Source organism: Schistocerca serialis, chromosome 6 (assembly GCF_023864345.2).
Source record: "Schistocerca serialis cubense isolate TAMUIC-IGC-003099 chromosome 6, iqSchSeri2.2, whole genome shotgun sequence".
NCBI classification, from domain to species: Eukaryota; Metazoa; Arthropoda; class Insecta; order Orthoptera; family Acrididae; genus Schistocerca; species Schistocerca serialis.
In genome coordinates, this window is record NC_064643.1 from 310,996,280 (window position 1) to 311,017,185 (window position 20,906).

General features: G+C 43.9%; 1 protein-coding gene across 1 annotated transcript in view; it reads right to left on the reverse strand.

The window, feature by feature from the left end:
• Positions 1 to 20,260, reverse strand: part of LOC126484841 (uncharacterized) — an 87,620-nt gene extending 67,360 nt beyond the window's left edge. The window contains exons 1-2 of the mRNA XM_050108436.1: positions 20,028 to 20,260; positions 18,072 to 18,228 (exon numbers count right to left, since the gene is read on the reverse strand). Coding sequence (XP_049964393.1) covers positions 18,072 to 18,228; positions 20,028 to 20,223 — 353 coding nt within the window. The 5' untranslated portion in view covers positions 20,224 to 20,260. The remainder of the gene's footprint in view (positions 1 to 18,071; positions 18,229 to 20,027) is intronic.
• Positions 20,261 to 20,906: the final 646 nt, after the last annotated feature.

Consider the following 20,906-nt stretch of genomic DNA (forward strand, 5'->3'; position numbering starts at 1 on the left):
AATACACAGAAGTGGTATATTACAGCAGGAGAAACATACACTCCTGGAAATTGAAATAAGAACACCGTGAATTCATTGTCCCAGGAAGGGTAAACTTTATTGACACATTCCTGGGGTCAGATACATCACATGATCACACTGACAGAACCACAGGCACATAGACACAGGCAATAGAGCATGCACAATGTCGGCACTAGTACAGTGTATATCCACCTTTCGCAGCAATGCAGGCTGCTATTCTCCCATGGAGACGATCGTAGAGATGCTGGATGTAGTCCTGTGGAACGGCTTGCCATGCCATTTCCACCTGGCGCCTCAGTTGGACCAGCGTTCGTGCTGGACGTGCAGACCGCGTGAGACGACGCTTCATCCAGTCCCAAACATGCTCAATGGGGGACAGATCCGGAGATCTTGCTGGCCAGGGTAGTTGACTTACACCTTCTAGAGCACGTTGGGTGGCACGGGATACATGCGGAGGTGCATTGTCCTGTTGGAACAGCAAGTTCCCTTGCCGGTCTAGGAATGGTAGAACGATGGGTTCGATGACGGTTTGGATGTACCGTGCACTATTTAGTGTCCCCTCGACGATCACCAGTGGTGTACGGCCAGTGTAGGAGATCGCTCCCCACACCATGATGCCGGGTGTTGGCCCTGTGTGCCTCGGTCGTATGCAGTCCTGATTGTGGCGCTCACCTGCACGGCGCCAAACACGCATACGACCATCATTGGCACCAAGGCAGAAGCGACTCTCATCGCTGAAGACGACACGTCTCCATTCGTCCCTCCATTCACGCCTGTCGCGACACCACTGGAGGCGGGCTGCACGATGTTGGGGCGTGAGCGGAAGACGGCCTAACGGTGTGCGGGACCGCAGCCCAGCTTCATGGAGACGGTTGCGAATGGTCCTCGCCGATACCCCAGGAGCAACAGTGTCCCTAATTTGCTGGGAAGTGGCGGTGCGGTCCCCTAAGGCACTGCGTAGGATCCTACGGTCTTGGCGTGCATCCGTGCGTCGCTGCGGTCCGGTCCCAGGTCGACGGGCACGTGCACCTTCCGCCGACCACTGGCGACAACATCGATGTACTGTGGAGACCTCACGCCCCACGTGTTGAGCAATTCGGCGGTACGTCCACCCGGCCTCCCGCATGCCCACTATACGCCCTCGCTCAAAGTCCGTCAACTGCACATACGGTTCACGTCCACGCTGTCGCGGCATGCTACCAGTGTTAAAGACTGCGATGGAGCTCCGTATGCCACGGCAAACTGGCTGACACTGACGGCGGCGGTGCACAAATGCTGCGCAGCTAGCGCCATTCGACGGCCAACACCGCGGTTCCTGGTGTGTCCGCTGTGCCGTGCGTGTGATCATTGCTTGTACAGCCCTCTCGCAGTGTCCGGAGCAAGTATGGTGGCTCTGACACACCGGTGTCAATGTGTTCTTTTTTCCATTTCCAGGAGTGTATTTCTCCCAGTCGAGTATCGTTGTAGCGGTTCCACCTGCTTTTATTTCTTCGGTCGTTGATTGTCCTCAGTGTCGACGTACTGTGTTGCTACACTGGCTGAAAAATGGGTTATGGATTCCGACACTGACTACAGTAACTAATGTAGCCGATAGACGCACAGTTGCGTTTCACAGTACCTTTACTTTCAGTTTGCACAACCCCCCAATGTTACACAGTTATATATGTATGGCCAGTGCACTATTGTTCAAATTTTCCATAAGCTTCATTAATAGTTTGCAGGCGAATCTCCACAATAGCTTTCTGTTGAACGTGTATGAGCAGTAAAACCTAACCACAAAGTTCACGGTTCTTGAAGAACAATCAGGTACGTATGGAGCAGACACTGTCATTGTTTTTACACAGGCCTAATTGTTTAACACTTATTCCACAGTTAAGTTGAAGCATTGTTGTAGTACTAACCAACACAGGTTCCTCGTCTGAAATTCGGCCGTGGACAGACTGTCTCGTGACCAAAAATCGGGACCTTATATATCATCACAATGATAGGTGCTGAAACTACCCATTGTTCGAAGGACCGGAAATAGCTGTTGAAGCTATAAAACAGGTAGTTATAGGAAAAAAACTAAATACACATTGGAATTCAGCAAGATACCTTCTCTGTACCTGTCAAGTTACTGGGGAGAGAAAGAATTAGCAGAGTCCACCAAAGATTTAAATTATAAATTAAAAATTAACCTGAATGTTATCAAAACTACACTAAACAAACATAAAGAAAAGGTTGTTTTCTGTGTGTAAATTCATATGTAGAAATTAGTAGAGTTTTTGTACGAGAATATTTGCTTGTGTTATTCGTCAACACAGAAAAGTCTAATAATTGTCTTATTTACGATCAAACCGCATGCATTTCGTGTACGGGTTGTATGTAGTTCAATGACCTTGAAGAGTAGTCGAAACTAGGTATCGGAAAGCATAGAAACCCTCGTTTCGTACCTATATGAGAAGAATAGTGTGTATGTCTTTGGGATCAGTTTGCCGTTGTTACCGCCTGCGTGAGATCTTTCAGCCAGCATAGCCTGACACCGACGGCAGCTCTCTCGGCAATTGCTGGGCACTATGTTCGCGATCATCGGCGTTCGCGGCTCTGTCCCGTCGCGTCGGACTCTGAGCGTTGGGTGATCTGCCCTCGAACAGGCGGCGTGATTTTCGCTGGGGTTGGTGCAGATACGGTTAGCCTCTCTTTAGATGTGTGCTAAATGTGTCTTCGGTTATAGGCATCAGAATTTTATTATGCCGTGACGTAATCTAGTCATGTAGCGTGGTATGTCTTATACAATATCTTTGTCTTCTAGAATTATATATGACCTCATCATTTCTACCAACGTGGTCGTTTTGTCGTTTCTAATACTATGACGTCACACATTGGTAGTTATACGTAAATCGGGACCAAAATTGAGAGGATCATGACGTCGACCTGACATCGGAAACAGTGTTACTTTATTGGACAAAATACATAAAATTGTGGGAAACGCTGTAATACGTAAAATTGAGGAAAATATGTAAAACTGAGAGAACTTACATATCTGGCTAGGTGGGGGGCAACGTAATATTGTCATTAACAATTAGACCTAGAACGATATAATTACTTATAAAGAAATAGACACAGTCAATCCCTGTGCAACACAGCTCCAGAGCGTCTCCAGTAATGAAAGATGGAGTATGGGAGGCGTGCCTTACTTAGTAACAGTGATATCTAATTCTGCGCTATGTTTGCCTGAGAACATCATGACATCGACACGACAAAATACGTAAAATTGCGAAAAGTCCTGTAAAAATACGTAGAATTGACAAAAATACCCAAAATACGTAAAACTAAGAGTACTTACATATTTTCTGTCTGGGTGTGGCCTCTGCTGGTGTCACGTAATATTGATATTAACAAATAGAACTCAAGTGACGTGACTTAACGTTATTTATCATTAAAAAATTGACACATTCTCTCCCCTCCTGAGTAAACCCTCACACACTATTGTCCCAGTTATAAAAGACGAAGATGGGGAGGGGGTTCATGGTCCTCATCCGTCCAGAGGGGTGAGGAGGGGGTTCCAGCCATTGCTATGTCACGTGACACAATTTTCTAGATTGCTCCACTGGGTGGCCCTGATTAATTCGCAATGGTTCACCAGGAGAGAGGGAGTCGGGCGCCAAAAAACGTAAATGTCTAGCCCGACACCAGATGTCCTTATCAGTAACCTTGAGATGAGATCGTTACCGGCGCTTGAACCCGTCCTGTAGCTCCGATTTATGTTTCATCTCTCTCTCTCTCTCTCTCTCTCTCTCTCTCTCTTCCTTCCTCTCCCTCTACCTGTCACTTTTGTCATCCATGTCTTTCTTAGATACAGTTCTCTGCTCTAGTGGCACGTTATACAAATTGCCTTCCATATTTATGTGTCCTATTTACATGTCAGTAGAGTTTTTAATGCAAAAATATAAACATATTTGCTTAATCATTTTTCCCAAACAACACAACTTTTTCTCTTCTTCGACCTTGTACTAAGAGAGATCTGTGATAGGGAATTTTTTTCTCACTAGGGGCGTTTCAACAGCTACAGCTGCTCAAAAGGGGAAGACAATTGCGTAAAATTAGGTATGGATGAATATCTCATATACTTTATCGTAATCACTAAATTTTTAGTAATTAATATTGAGTGTCATCTGAAGTCCAAAGAACTGGTAAATACACTACAAAAAAATAAGTCATCAGCATGCTATGCCCTTAAGAGCTCTGCCCTCAATATTTAACGATATGTAACAGAGAGTAAAAAATGCAGAGGAAAACAAATATTGGAATACATCCAGCAAATAATTGACGAAGTAGCTTGCAATTGCTAAGAGGTTGGAAAGATTGGTACTGGAGATAAATTCGTTGTGGGCCGCATTAAACCAAGGCAGTACTTTACAGTTACATGCTCCGCCTTTAGCTATGGACTAATTCTTTTGAAGGTCCCATTAAGAAAAGATGGACGCTGCCTTCAACCTAGAGAAAAGGTTGTTCTAGTAATAACTGAAAATAGTAACCGAGTTGCCCGTAATTATCTGTTAAACCAGCTTGGGGCACTCACAGCGCAAAGTGAGTGTATCACCATCTGTTAGGCACGTGAAGAAAACATCAACAATTAACTTACAAACAGCAGCATTCATGAACATGAGAAAAGAATCAGACCAAACTAATATACACTGACGAGCCAAAATGTTAAGACCACTTGCTTAATAGCTGGTTTGTCCGTCTGTGGAACGATATACGTATCTAATTCTGTGTATCAGGGATCCGACAGTTTGTTGGTAGGTTTGTGGAGGTGTGCGGCATCAGATGTCTACGCACGGGTCTTGTAATACGCGTAAATAAGGGGCCGCTGATTTTGTACGTGGGCCCGACAGTGACGCAGATGGGTTCCATAGAATTTGCATCAGGCGAATTTGGTAGTTGAGACATCAACGTTAGTTTAGTAAAGTGGTCGTCAAACCACTGTAGCACGGTTCTGGCTCCAAGACACACACAACTGTATTGCTGAAAGATGATATCGCCACCGGGGGAGACATCAAGCATGAAGGGCGTGGAGGTGGTTCTCAGCAGTCAGAGTGTCCGCGACTATTACCACAGGTCCCATGCAAGCGGACGGGAATGCTCCCACAGCGTAACCCTGCTCCCACCAGCCTGCGTCCGTGGAGTGCTGCACGTTTCGACTCGTCGTTCACTTCGATGACTGCGTTTGAGGAGACGACCATCGACCTAGTGTAGCAAAAATGTGAATCACCCGAAGAGCCAACAGGTTTCCACTGTTCGGTGGTCCCCGTTGGGTCAACATATGAACATGTAGGGGTAGTATGCTGCAGAGCACCATGTTAAACAATGTACGATGAACGGTGTGCTCCGAAACACTTGTGCATGAACGGTACGCTCTCTAGGCAGAGATGCCACAGATCACCATCTGTTCTATTTTACAGAGCAGACAAACCTCCGAACACCGCGTTGTGTGAAGAGTCGTGGAAGTCCAACCATTTAGCTTCTAGTGGTAGCTTCACTGTCCTGTCTCTTTCCGTAGATGCTCAAGACAGTAACACTCGTTCACAGGCTCTGCGTAACAGTAACATGCCATTTGTAAGGGCGTAAAACTGTACAATAAGCTGCCCAACGAGATTAAAGAGGCAACTAAAATCTAGATACTTGAAAAGTCAGTTAAAGCGTACCTAGAAAAGAGCTCGTACTACAAAGTCAAGGATTGTTTTATATAACACATAATAGCGTGAGCTAAAAAAAATAACAATTTATTTATTGATAAACAATTATCATTCTATAACAAACTGCTCTAATTTAATCACTGTTACTGTAAAATACTGTGCCCAGGGTTTGAGAAGGACCAGTCTAAATATTTTCCAGTTTCTTGAGCTCAAGAAATTATTCATTGTGGTATGAAAAACAGCTTTAAAAGACAGGGCAGGGGGACAATACGAAGAATTCAATAGAATGGTGACATAATGGTCAAGATCCTGATGCCAGCTGTGTGTGTGTGTGTGTGTGTGTGTGTGTGTGTGTGTGTGTTTAGTGTACACAGTGTACAGTGATGTGATACAAATAAATAGTGTTAGAAAAACTTTGATGTGTTTTTTTTTTGTTATAGTTTTAGGGCGCAAAACTGCTACGGTCATTAGCGCCCGCTCTGTGACTTCGGAAAAGCTAAAAAACCAAACTGGAAACCAGCAGCAATGGGAGCAAAACTCAAAAACGTGGGGAACCCAAAAACAGAAGGAAAGCTTAAAAAACCACTATAGAAGGGGGGTTGTTGGTCCCCAAAAAGAGCTTCAAATTACTGACGTCATCTCACTGGCACTAATGAACTCGAGAACGCGATCGGCTGATTGCGTGTCATCTGCTAAAATGGAAGATATATCAGGCGACAGCTGTAGACGGGCGCGTAACGGAGTAAAATAGGGGCACTCAAGTAAAAGGTGTTACACCGTCCACAGTTGAGAGCAGTGAGGACAAAGTGGGGGAGGATCGCCGCTTAAAAGATGTCGATGGCTAAAAAGACAGTGCCCTATCCGGAGTCTAATTAAAATTACCTCCCCCGACGACGAGTTCGGGGAGGAAGAGGTCCAAGCACAGGAAAGAGCTTTCACGTCCCGCAATTTATTACTGGGAAGTGTCGACCAATGTGCGTGCCGTAAAAGAGCAACACGAAGACATAAAACACTCCCTAGATCGGCGAAGGGAATCATGCGAATAGCTGGCCGAAGAAGAGAGACTGCAGCCTTGGCCGCTATATCGGCCGCCTTATTTACACAGATACCAACATGTCCTGGGATCCAGAGGAACGCCACAGAGACGCCCCACAAGTGGAGCAAGTGGAGGCAGTCCTGAATCCGGTGGACCAGAGGGTGGACAGGGTAGAGAGCTTGGAGACTGAGCTTGGAAGGGGCAGTGTCAGAAAGGATTTCGTCATGAAAATTAAATAGGGAGGTAGAAGAAAGGAAAGGAAAGAGAAGGAACCAGTGATATCAGCTGCATCGGGACTTAACACGGAATCAGAGGCGACGTGAGAACATGATTAACGAACTGGGACTCAAACCTGGTACCTCCTGCTTACCAGGCAGTTGCATTAACCACTGTCCCACCTGTACTCAGTGTTTATTGCAAATGCGCAGAATATCTCGGCATGCAACCCGCTCGACTCACATTCCCGCATAGCGCCACCTATCAGCAACCATCATCCATTTCTTTCATGCTCACTAATTTGTGGATTCTTTGCCCAACGATGCATGAATGCATGTTTTTTGTTCTCTCTGACATGCCCGAAAGAACAGACAACATGCAGGATCCACAGCTGTGATACGTTTTATGAAAATTGAGGGCGGAGATGAGACAAACGACAGTAAAGGAAAGGAAAGGAAAGGAAAGGAAAGGAAAGGAAAGGAAAGGAAAGAGAAGGAACTAATGATATGAGATGACTTGGACAGGATTTGTGATTGGTGTAAAGAATGGAAGCTAACTCTAAATATAGATAAATGTAAATTAACGCAGATGAATAGGAAAAAGAATCCCGTAATGTTTGAATACTCCATTAGTAGTGTAGCGCTTGACACAGTCACGTCGATTAAATATTTGGGCGTAACATTGCAGAGCGATATGAAGTGGGACAAGCATGTAATGGCAGTTGTGGGGAAGGCAGATAGTCGTCTTCGGTTCATTGGTAGAATTTTGGGAAGATGTGGTTCATCTGTAAAGGAGACCGCTTATAAAACACTAATACTATCTGTTCTTGAGTACTGCTCGAGCGTTTGGGATCCCTATCAGGTCGGCTTGAGGGAGGACGTAGAAGCAATTCAGAGGCGGGCTGCTAGATTTGTTACTGGTAGGTTTGATCATCACGCGAGTGTTACGGAAATGCTTCAGGAACTCGAGTGGGAGACTCTGGAGGAAAGGAGGCGTTCTTTTCCTAAATCGCTTCTGAGGAAATTTAGAGAACCAGCATTTGAGGCTGACTGCAGTACAATTTTACTGCCGCCAACTTATGTTTCGAGTAAAGACCACAAAGATAAGATAAGAGAGATTAGGTCTTCTACAGAGGCACATAGGCAGTCATTTTTCCCTCGTTCTGTTTAGGAGTGGAACAGGGAGAGAAGATGCTAGTTGTGGTACGAGGTACCCTCAGCCACGCACCGTATGGTGGATTGTGGAGTATGTATGTAGATTTAGATGTAGAACTGCATTGGAACTTTATGTGGAATCAGAGGCGACAAGTGAAAATGTGTGTCGGCCTGGCACTCGAACACAGATCTTCTGCTATGTCCTCCATGCTAGCTAATTTTAGATACTCCGTGGAGGATGAACGTAAATGTGCATCCGCAGTGGATCTGTGGACTGGTCGCCCATCGAGGCGGATCAGCTGTATGAATGCGTGGTGTCTGTTCTTTCCGACATGTCGAAAAGAACAAAGACCACACATACACAGAGGGTGTTGCGCATAAAACCGGTGCGCCTCACGACTGAGATTCAAGTAGCAATGAACTAACTAAAAAAGTAACACAAAAAGCATGAAGTACATGTTCGTAAGCGTTGCTGGAAGTGGTGGCCATGGGCATTTCGACACATTGTTACCTCTTCATAAGTAATTCGACAGATATGATTAATCGGTAGTGAGGCATAATAGTTTTGTGTGGGGCGCTGTGTATAATTGATTCGCCTAGATGGCCGTTTTCACTTGTCGCTGCGATTCCGCATAAAGTCCCGATGCACGTCATATCTTAGTCCTTCCCTTTCCTTTCATTTAGTTCCTCCCCCCCACCCCCCCCCCCCCCTCCACTTTCAATTTACATTATATCACAGCTGCGGATCCTGTGTGGTGCCTGTTCCGTCGGACACGGCCGAAAGAATAGACACCATGCATTCATACAAAACGGATTTTGGGCTGACCGGCAATCATGTCAGAGTCTTGGACTCACCAGAGGGCGCGCCAGACAGAGCAGTCGGGCCTTGAACTGCGAGCAGCGGTGCACGGCGGACTTCATTACGATGGCGGCAAGGGACGGCGGCCCGCAGTCGTCGCTGACACCGTGCGTACCATTAAACTGACCCCTCCATGAAGACCAGTGCTTTCCCGTGTAGCAGTTAGAGTCAGTCAATTGGTGGAGAGCCAAGCGCGAGAAGCCTCCTCCAAGTTGGTTCACTAAGGATCTGTCTGTGGGACCTCACTAACGGTCAGTGCGGGGCATGGCCACTTTGTGGACAAAAGCAACCCAGTGGAGCGGTTGGTGTCTTTTTCCGGGCGAGAGGAAGGTGACAGGGGCTTCCAGATCACAGGAGGAGCTCTAACTGTGTGCTCTAGAGGCCGACAGCTGTATTTTGATCGGGCGAGTGATGTAACGAAGTGTAGAGTGAAGCGCACGTGGTGCATTCGGTGTATCAGATGACCAGTAATATTACAAACGATAGATCCATGGGCACAGTGCGTCGGTTACGGATAAGTATGTGAAGGCGCACTGAGTGTGTGGATGTTATCTTTACGCGAGAGCGATACTGATTTTGTTATTTGCATTGTCTGAGCGTGACTGATTTTATACGTGCAGTTATGCAGAATAAGATCTTTTGGTATAACGCTGTGAGGGTGAACGATTTTGTTAAAGCCATTGTATCGACATTTATCTTGTTGTTTTACCCTGTAAGACTGATCTGTTCTGTCTGTCATATTGTACAGAAAACTATATTGATAAATTTGCGTAGGTAATCCTGTAAATGGTTGATAGTAGCTTTGCTTTAGTGACCATAAGGGGTTAGGCATAGACCAGCACTGATAGCCAGAACATTATGACCACCTGCCTAATAGCCAATATGTCCAACGTTGCCACGGATAACAGCGGCGACGCATCGTTTCGTTGAAACAATGGGATCTGGGTAGATCACTGGACGGAGTTGGCACCACAAAATTCACCTGGTTCCAGTAAATTGGAGGGAGGGGCAGGTGATGAGCTCTGACGCCATGTTGAATCACATCCCAGACGTGTTCCATCGGGTTAAGATCTGGCGAGTTGGGAACCAGCACGTCAACTGGAACGCGCCACTGTTTTTCTCAAACCATTCTGTCACACTCCTGGCGTTGTGACTTGGAGCGTTATGATGTAGAAAAATTCCACTGCCGTCGGCAAACATGGAAGTTATGAAAGGGTGTGCATGGTCTGCAACCAGTGTGAGACACTCCCTGGCGGCCATGGTGCCTTGCACGAGCTCCACTGGACCCATGGATGCCAACGTGAATGTTCCGCAGACCATAATGAAGTCGCCGCCACTTTGTTTCCATCCCGAAGTGCAGCTGTCAATGAGTTGTTCCCTGGAAGACAAAGAATTCGTGATCTCCCATCTGCATGATGAAGAACGTAGATGGATTCATTCGACTATGCAGCGCTCTGGCAATGCGCCAACGTCTAGTGTCGATGGTCACGCGCCCATTTCAGTCGTAGTCACCGATGTCATGGTGTTAACATTGGCACATGCTTGGTCGTCTGCTGTGGGATCCATCATTAGGAATATTCGGCGCACCGTGTGTTCAGATACACTTTTGTACTCTGCTCACCTTTAAAGTCTGATGTTCTTTCCACCACAGTTCATCGTCTGTTCAGCCTTCGACGTCCGAGATATGCAATAAAGGACCGCCACCCAAAATACAACGTCTGGACGTGGTTTCACCTTGATTTCGCCCCCTGTTCAGGACACTCACCACAGTATTCTTCGAACACCCGACAAGTTGTGCAGTTTCCGACAATTTCGTGCCAAGGGTACAGCCCATCACAATCTGGTCTCGGTCAAACTCAGGCAGATTGTGCGCTTTCCCGAACAGCACGCTCACTGATAATACACGTACCATGCGTGTATCTGAGCAGCAATCATTCCTCGCCAGTTGACGCTGCTATCGCCTGGACGGGTTTATATCGACAGTATGCCGGTGTTCATAATGTTTTGGCTGTTCTGTATATATTTAGTTGAGTGCTAACGGAAGTAGTCTTAATTCAATCAGAGAGTTGTCTTGCATTTGCTTCCCTGCAGTTAACTGCATAATTTAATTTTTACTGTCGTTTTTCTGTTTGTGGCCAAGAGCTAGATATTGTAAGATATTATAATACCATAAACTATTTTTGGCCCCATTATGACTGAATTTTGTTTCCATTATGTTAAAGGTACCGTGTTGTCCTCTTGTTGACCCCTGCCTTCAAGAACTGTATTGGACTATTAATTCTGCTTTGTTATCATTTCTCTGTTGTCGAGAAGAATCTTTTATGTTCAACAAATTAGATGTTAAACATCTGCTGCATGCACAAACGCTAGCCCGAAGCGCACTCCACCCAAATTCTACAGTACAAAGATAATATTACTGTGTGCACAAATCAGTTAATTTTAATTTTTTTTTTTATTCCGATAGCGTGTCACGTCTGATACCAATCAGAATATGATCTATAGACTAAAAAACATTAACTAACTGGTTACACACATTCGCTTTGTTGGGTGTTGTCTCTGCTGATTTTTAGGACCTTACTGTCTGAAACTGCTTTGTATGGTTTCATTTTGTCTTCGAATGTCTTCTATTCCACTTCGCCTTGTTACATTTTAGCAGTAAAGCCCTCGAAAATATGCGCTCACGAGCCAAACGTTAAAACCAGTATCCATTGCGAGATTGACTGAAGCTTGATTGTGATGTGGATAGATGAAGCGCTAAGTAAATTATTTAAGCTGTGTAGAGTCGAATAGAAAATCGTTCTAGCCACGATACGGCCGTAAATGAGAAAACATGAGAATATTCTTTGACATAATCGACACTGACAAAAGTTACGGCCCACTGCCTGAAAATGATCATCTCGGAATGAGCAAAGTTGGTCGGCTGTTCGCGTGTTAATTTTGTAAGCATTTGTGGAGTGGCTGGTAGATGGTAAGGCCACGATTAGGCGACAACGTGTTGCATGTCCACGCAGCATCACATAAAGTGCAAGTCGGATGCTTGTTCACTCTGTATAGTAGGATAGGCGGCGAGATGTGGCAGATCTGAAGGCAGTGAATAACGCTGGTGTAGGCACAGTTGTTTCACAGCACTCCGTTCAGTGCACGCTGTTGAGCATGGGGCTCAACAGCCGACGACGCCTGCGTATTCGCATGTTGGCTTAACGGCATTCCCAGTTACACTTGCAGTGGACACAGTGTGATCGAACTCTGGAAAAATCCAGACAGGCAAAGTTGCTAGTAAAGTATTTATTTAAGCGACTGGTTTCGGCAAGGCTATGTGAGGATCTTTGGAATATCAACTTTACAATTCATATAATCTCCACTATCTACGCTTTGTACACCGTGTCATATCACAAATTACGGAGAGTTTATATATTGTAAAGTTGAAAATCCGAAGATGGTATCGTAGCTATATCGAAACTGGTCATTTTAATAAATACTTTACTACCAGCCTTGCCTCTGGATTTTTTCCAGACTTCATTATGCTACAGATCACTCACGTTCTGGTAACGTCAAGAATATACAAACTGCCATCGAGAACGGACCGTGGATTAATGGAAACGTGTAGCCTGATCGGATTAATCACGTTTCTTGTTACAGCAGGTCAGTGGTCTTGTCTGGATACGCGGTCCTTCGGGTGAACAGCTCCTCGAAACATGCAATCTTCCAAGCACGCAGGCTGATGGGGGTAGAATCACGCTATGTGTGACAGTGATATGGGATTCTGTGGAACTTGTGGTAGTAATTAAAGGCACTGTGACAATTGTAGGTTACGACAACGTTATTGCGGACTGTCTGCATCGCTTCGCGGATGATGTCTTTTAGGACAGCGATGGTATCTTCCAGTAGGACAACATCGTATCACATCGACAGAATGGTACTTCGAGGAATCGTGGTTTCAGGAAAAAGAAAGTATACTCATGTATAAATTTGTCTTCTTCAGAAGGTGGCAAATTAGTACATGGATCTTGCAGAGCTCACAACCGATTGTGAGCTGCGCAAGATCCACGCACTAATTTGCCACCTTCTGAAGAAGACAAATTTAAATTTGTTGAAACCTAGGTAAAGAATTCTTTATCCATTGCAATTGGTCGGCTGTTTATAATTTTATATAGTATACTCATGCTTATGCTCTAGCCGCGATACTCGATTGATCTCAATACCATGCAATACATCTGGCTGCAAGATTCAAGTCCTCAAACTACCGATCCATAAGGTACGGAAACTATTTGATCTCTCCAGAAGGATACCAAACAGTTATCGAATCCCTGCCACACAGAACCACTGCGGTATCTGTGGTGTGCGTACTGTAAGACCTTCGGTACACACACCATCAGATTATTTGACTTGTCGCTCTAACGAAGTAGGCGAGTGTCAGCAATATGTCTCGTGGTCTTATCGTGGCGTGTTTATCTTCTGCCGTTAGGTCAGACGATAGAAATGCCACTTGCACGCTTAGAGTAGCAGATTGACGGTGACCAACTTTCAACAGAACTTGATTAATTTTCACACACATTTATTAAAATAATAAAAAATATAGACATTACGTAACTTGATTCTGGATGCTGTTAAAATTGACAATCTGAAGTTCCTTTGGTCTTGGTACGTTAATCTTATTCTCACATCTCTGATGCTTGACAAAGTGTCTATACATTTCTCTTCGTGGCTATGTACAGGAATATGATAATCTTATTAGGCGCAGACTGAAACATGACTATAGACTGGTGCAGACAAATGCAGACTGATCGGAGGTCTGTACACTCGTTATAGTACCTCGCGCGTTCAGGTATCACTGCGCGAGTGTGATCCGCGAGGAGAAAAGGTTCTACGTTAGCAGCAATCTCATTGGCTGCGTTACATATTAATACGCGGATCGGCGGAAGCAGAATTTGGTCCGTCTTTATGGCAGCGCCATCTCGTAGAGCGGAGACGGACGAGCGCTGCACCTGCGCTGTTGTGCTTAGCAGGGCGCGCTTTAGTGGGGAAGTTGTGTACGCGCTGACTACGCGGAACTATGTACACAACAGTATCCCAGTCCGAAGGCGGACCTGCACGATATGAAGCAGATGGTCATAATGCTTTAGCTCGAGAGTGTGTGTCGGTACGCATATTTTTCATCGCATCTTGGTGTCTCTTGTAACTGACGGATTACTGCTGCAATCTCATCATATAAGAAATACTGAGACCATAAGGAAAAATGGGTTGTTTCAAGCTCGTTCCAGTCACAAATGCATATTGCCACTTTCCACGTTAACATAACATAACTGCTCCGTGCTACTGATACAGACTGTAGAGACTCCAATATCGTGATTATTTTCAAAATTTCGTATCACACTAATAACGGGAATTTGAAACAGTTGTCAGTGTACATGTGGGAATGAGACGTAGGAATCGGATACCAATGCCTAGCAGAACCCTAGGACGCCTAAGGGGGGGGGGGGGGGGGGGGTTCGTTGAACGCATAATTTTTTTATGTCCTCTGCTTTTGCCCAAATAACTTTCATACTCCATATTCCCTTTGAGTTATTGTTTGTTGGCTATTCTATGAAACGTTAGTGTCAATAAATTTTATTGAAAATTCCTGCTTTGAAAGAAAAAATAAATAAACTTATTATGGGTCCAACAACCCCCGCCCCCTCCTTTAGGCTTCCATCCTATAGAAAATTTCTCTTAGTAGGATTTCGTATTTCTCATCTCTAGAACAATGCAAGTTAGTTTCTTGTTGGTTGGTATTCTTGATATTCACAACAATCGGTTTACTTTCAGAGGAAGGGATTGTTGATGTCAGTCAGTTGTTATTTATCTTGTAAACTTGCAGTGAGTAAGTGCAGTTCCCTACTCTTCACACCCAGACTTAGAAATGACTAAACGAATACGTGACTCGTCTTTAGAAAGAGTTCTGAAAGAAATTTTAGATGAAGATTCTGACTCGGGGAGTGAAAGTGACTATGAGGATGGTGCTATAGAGTATGCTTCAGATCGGGAAAGAGATGTGGATGTTAGAGAAGATGAAAATAGCGCAGCTTCAGGCAGTGACCATCAGGATGTTATTGCGGCCAAGTCTGGAAGAATGTACGTAACCACACAGCTTAGAATTCTTCGGAGGTCTGTTCCTAATATAGTAAGAGAGCAGGCAGGAGTAACTCCAGCTGGTGTTTGCCATTCACCTGGAGAAGCCTTGAAGTTACTTCTTACGCCTAACATCATGAAAGAAAACTAATACATTCAAATGAAGAGGCAGTTAGGCGAAATGTTACTTTGACTAATGTTAAAGAATTGTATGCCTTTATAGGAATCCTGATACTTATGGGGGCAAATAAGGACAATTCTGTCAGTGTACACGATCTTTGGTCAGACTTAGTGAGTCGGCCAGTTTACAAGGGTATTATGGCAAGAGAAAGTTTCAAGGAACTTATTGCAATCATAAGATTTGATGACAAAAGTACCCGCCAGCTAAGAAGGGAAGCAGACAAGTTCACAGCAATCCGTGATGTTTTCAACAAAGTGAATGACAGGTTTCCACTACTGTATAAACCAGGGTTCCACCTCACCATTGATGAGATGCTCAGTTCATTTAGAGGGCGCTGCACCTTCAGAGTATTTATGAACGATAAACCGGGCAAGTATGGCATCCTTATACGCATGATGTCCGATGCAGTTGACAGATACTTCTTGAATATGGAACCCTACGCAGGTAATGTTCGGAATTTGTCGAAAGAAGAACAGGGTTCAGCAGCTGTCGTCAAACATCTGGTAGCACCTGTGAAAAATACTCGTCGAAATATTACTACAGACCGATACTACACGTCGGTGGATTTAGCGAAAGAGTTATACCAAGACTACAAAGTTACTACAGTAGGAGCTCTCCAGTCAAACAGGAAGCATATTCCAGACATAACGAAGAACACGTCAAATTGAGAGCTATATTCATCAGTGTTCTTGTTCACAGACCCATCAACAGGTAGGCCTCCAGTAACTTTGGTGTCCTACATAGCAAAAACGAAACCAAGTAAAAACTTACTGATGTTGTCAACAATGCACCAAGATAAAGGCACTGTTGGAGGAGAGAAGAATAAACCGAGATAAATGCATATTATAATTCCACTAAAGGTGGAATTGATACCATTGATCAAATGGCACATATGTACACCTGTAAGAGAGGAAGAAAAAGATGTCCTCTATCTGTATTTTACTCTCTCATCGGCATTTGTGCTATCAATGCAACCACAATATTCATCCAGAAACATCCAAGATGGAATGAAAAGAAAAACAACAAACGGAAACTTTACCTTCTGCAAGCTGGGATGGAACTAGTGTAATTGCAGGTAGAAGACAGAAATGCCAATGCAAGAGGGTTGTCTAACCAAATTGTTCAATTAATAGAGACTATTCTACGAAAGAAAATCAAAGAAGTGACAACAGAAGCACGTCAGCCTTCTGCAGGGAAAGGCCGGTATCATATTTGTGTAAGAGAAGCTAAAACAAAGAAGCACAAGTACAACAATCTAAGTAAACCAAAACAGTATTGTGGTCAGTGTCATAAACATGTGTGTAACACACATTCAGAAGAAATTGTGAAGTTAAAATGCATAAACCATTTTGAAAGTTGTAATTTTTCGTCAGTAAACTTACTTAATACCTATGGGCTCGCCGAACCTCCCCCCCCCCCCTCCCCCCTTAGGCATCCAAGTTAGAAAAAAAGGCTTGGTCGTCCTAGGGTTAAGTATAATGCAACCGTCTCGATATCTTCTATAAGAGACATATACACAACATAATTAACGTTATCTATAGCTCCGCCTCAAAATCTTACATGAGAGACACCAAGACCAAGACTAATGTTATCTTCTTCGTAAAGGTAATTAATGACTACAGCGCTTTACAAGTTGTGCTGAAGTCAAAGAGAAAAATTTCAGATAAAACAGCAACGGTGATTTGCATGTAGCATTTTTTGTCGATGAGAGCAATGTTCGTAAGTGGACGTTCAATAATTAACGCTACACAGTATTTTTTTTTCCTCGGCCAATTTACGAAGAAAATGTTAAATTAGTGGTGGGACTTCGTGAAATATTCCCGTTGCAGCCCCTGTACTTTCATGAAGTTCAAATAAGTGGTGGCGCTGCAAGTAGCCTTAAAAATGGTATCTGAAGTGGAGGTGCGTTTCAAGCAGAGAGCTGTAATTGAGTTCGTTTTGGTCAAAGCCAGAGCATGTAAGGTATACATAGCGGCTTGCATAATGTCTACAGACCCCTGGCAGTGAACAAAAGCACATTGAGTCATTGGGCTAGGAGTCTGTCATCGTCGTAACAACGTCGCGCAAACGTGTCCGATCTCCCGCATCCCGGCCGGCTGCACACAGCTGTGACTCCTGCAGTGTTGGAACGTGCGGACACTCTCATTCGAGGTGATCGACTGACCACTATCAAACACCTCTCTGCTCAACTGGACGTCTCTGTCGGTAGTGCTTACACACTCAATGGCTCAGACGTCGACCTGTTGAGTGATACTATACCGGCATGTAGGCCCTACCATTAAGGCGGAATAATGCCGTCGCACTGAACGTTTAATAACAGGGTTCTGTAGCCAACAGAATAGGTAACTATACGGTTTATTGTAATTAAGAATAAAACCGTCCTCATTTCAGAAAGAAATGCATTGCGTTAGTAATCATTGTTAGAAACTTGAGTACACAGTGTTAATGTTGCATTACCCATTGAGTGCCCTTCACATGTGTCAGCAAAACGTTATTAAAACTCTTTTGAAACACGTCTAGATTATCATTGACACATAGCTGCGGGCTATGTACGATGTCTCTTCTCACACAACGCAAACACGAAGTATTGACAATATTCTACAGGCAAGCCATTCAGGTGAGATAAAATTTGGATTTATCAGCGTTTTTAATCAATGCAATTATGATTTTTTTCCATTTTTGGATGTAATTATTGATAATTGTATGAAAGACATCGCGGGTAGTTACAGGATATATTTTATTATAACAGAACATTTATTCAGTGGCAACGCGAGAGTACAGTGCTTATTGGTGGAGCTCCTTCTCCCTGTCCTCGTACTTCTTGCTGTAGGTGCCATCAGGGTCGTACTTGGCCTTGAGCTGCGCCCAGACGTCGGGCTTGTGGTTGATGAGGTGCTTCAGCACCTTCTTGGTGCCCTCCTTCTGCTTCTCGTTGCACTTGGCGCACTCGTTGCTCAGCGCGTCAGGGATGACACCTGCAGGCAGAAAAACATTTTAGTAAACCTGAGAGCTTCTCAGATGTAAAGCGGAGTCTACTAATTTTACTTGTGGATAAACTCTTCGTGCTTACAAGTCTTTGCTTACAACTGTGCTATGTACTACCAATCAATACACCATTTTTATTCGTTCTGGAAACTTAGATAGTGACTTTATACTTTAATAATGAATTCCACCTTCAGATGCTTCACTGCTGAAGTAGGGCATACGTAAAACAAACTTTAGAGGTTCAGCAGTTTTTTAAATTCTGAGTTATTTATTTTTGTGTTCTGCACAGAAGTATGTGCCTTAGGTCAAATGATAGTGTTAAACAAGCCCAAAAAGATAGACAGTTACAGAAATGAACAGAAGTAAGTAAAATATAATTGTGATACAGGAACGAAGTATTGTATGAAACATACAGAAAACACAGGGGATCTACTTTCTGCCCAACAGCTTGATCTAAATACTCCTAATATCCTCCTAGTATTTCAAGCTTTATATTTGGGAAATGAATAATACATGAAAACTATGTAATTGAAGTTCATATAAACGTACTAGTACAGCATGGTACGTCAATAATTCGAGCTAGCAGCATAGTATTATCGCCCACAAAAAGCACTTCTTCATTTAAGTGGAGGAATAAATGAGAAAAGTTTATCAAATTGAATCCTTACGGCTATATAGCAGCAGCAACTTCACTGACGTAGTTGGTTGCAAATTTGATCTGCAGAACAGACGGTAACACTCTTGAAAAGTTATGTTCCTGCGTAAGAATTAAGTTCTGATGAAGAAATTTGTATTTTAGCTAACCTGCAAGTTGAAACAAGTTGCATGCTGTTTTTTTTTTTTTTTTTATACGACACTGATAATGCAGCGATTATTGTTTTTAAGTGCGATGATGGTAATTAAAGACCATGTTCAGTAACAATTACTCATAACTGGATCTTTTCTTTGCAGCCAACATCTGTACGTCGTTTTTCTGCCAAGATTTTTCTTCCCTGTGGCCATCCGCTGTCTGGTTTCTATTCATCGTGAGAGCTTCAAACCTGTCCACCTCTAACCTATACTTTGTCGGCAGAGATGTCACCATATAATCCAGTCCATTAAGGATCCTTTCTTACGTCCTACGTCTATTGTCAATTACCGTAGAAAGATGTTTTGAGAATCTCTTCACATCCATCCCGGACTGATCCCCATAAAATTTTAGTAGTCCCTTACTACAGGGTAACAATTAGTAGGACAGTAACACTTTCGGATTCTTTATATTATTAGTAACGTTAAAATTCTTATAAACCTCTGAAACAACGACCTGCTGTTTTGACATTTCACACCTGAGAACGTAACTTAACGGAAAACTATGTAAGCTAGCGTCTATTCTTAGTTCTCAGTACGACTCATCACTAATACACTCACTACGTGTACGTATCAGATAGAATCCTAAACAATTTCTACAAGACAATCCCACATGGTTCTTTTCCACCTATATCATCTAGCACGAAGATACCCACCTGTTAATGAAACTTTATACAGAGGCCTTTTCTCCACTGCTTCATGTGACATCTTTTCATACTAAGTCTCTGTATTACTTTTTCATTATTATCAGGTAACACAGTACTACAAAAGTTTTCTGTATATCTTTTTTTTATGTTTTACACAGTTGTCAAAATCACTCATTCTCTGCATCTAATTTGTTAGTTACAGAATCTTGACTTTGCAACCGAAATATTTATACATTTTCTAGGCTCATCAGAGCATGGAAGGTAGTGAACGTTGTCGGGTGCTCCAGGCAACTTACTCTTGAGCTCCTTTCCGTCGGCCGTACAGTTGTTTTCGTCGTTCTCCAGCAGGCACTGGGCGTACTTGTTGAGCAGGCGGTCGTTGGCGAGGATCTCGTCCAGGTTGACGTTGTCGTACTTGGTGGTGTACTTCTCCTCCGCGGCGGCTACCACAATGACGGCCAGTGCCGAGACGAGTACCAGGGCGGCCTTCATGTCTGCTGGGAGGTGAGTCTGCAGTGCGGGGTTCACAGCTGATGCCCACACTCTCCTCCTGCCAGTATATATACAGCAGGCGGGTCCCCCACCACACAACCGAGGGGTCTTTGCCGTCCTGGGAGGCGTTCGTGCATCACCAGCGTGGCGTGTTTTTCCATTCCACTTTACAGCCATCCACGTACGCTTTCCTTAATATTTCCGAATCTCAGTTGTAACTGAACCATCTTTTGCGAGTATGCAAAGCATTCAGCATATGCGCTTTTATCTTTCATTCTTCTTCTCCTGTGATATCGACATTCCGGTTAGGGGGTGGTGAGCTTTCACTTATTAACTGAGAAACAAAACTTCAAGTATTTCAGAATTTGACATTCCATACCCTCTCACAATTTGCTGCAGTAGCGTACGTGTTATCTGACTAGGTGAAACATTTACTTCGTCCCTCCCTCGGAGAGATCGTAGAGTAACTCGAAGTTCAACCGCTAGCTGTGTCCAGAATTCATACACTCTACCGGTTTACGGTTCATGGGGCAAATTATGTGACGTGTTGCTTCACTGGATTATTCCGAAGTATTTATTGATGGGTTAAGATTTATTCTCTGCGCTCTATGTTATTAAATCACTTTATTAACCATCTTCCAGCCTCTCTTCGACCTCCTAGGCCCACTTAATATTACTACTAC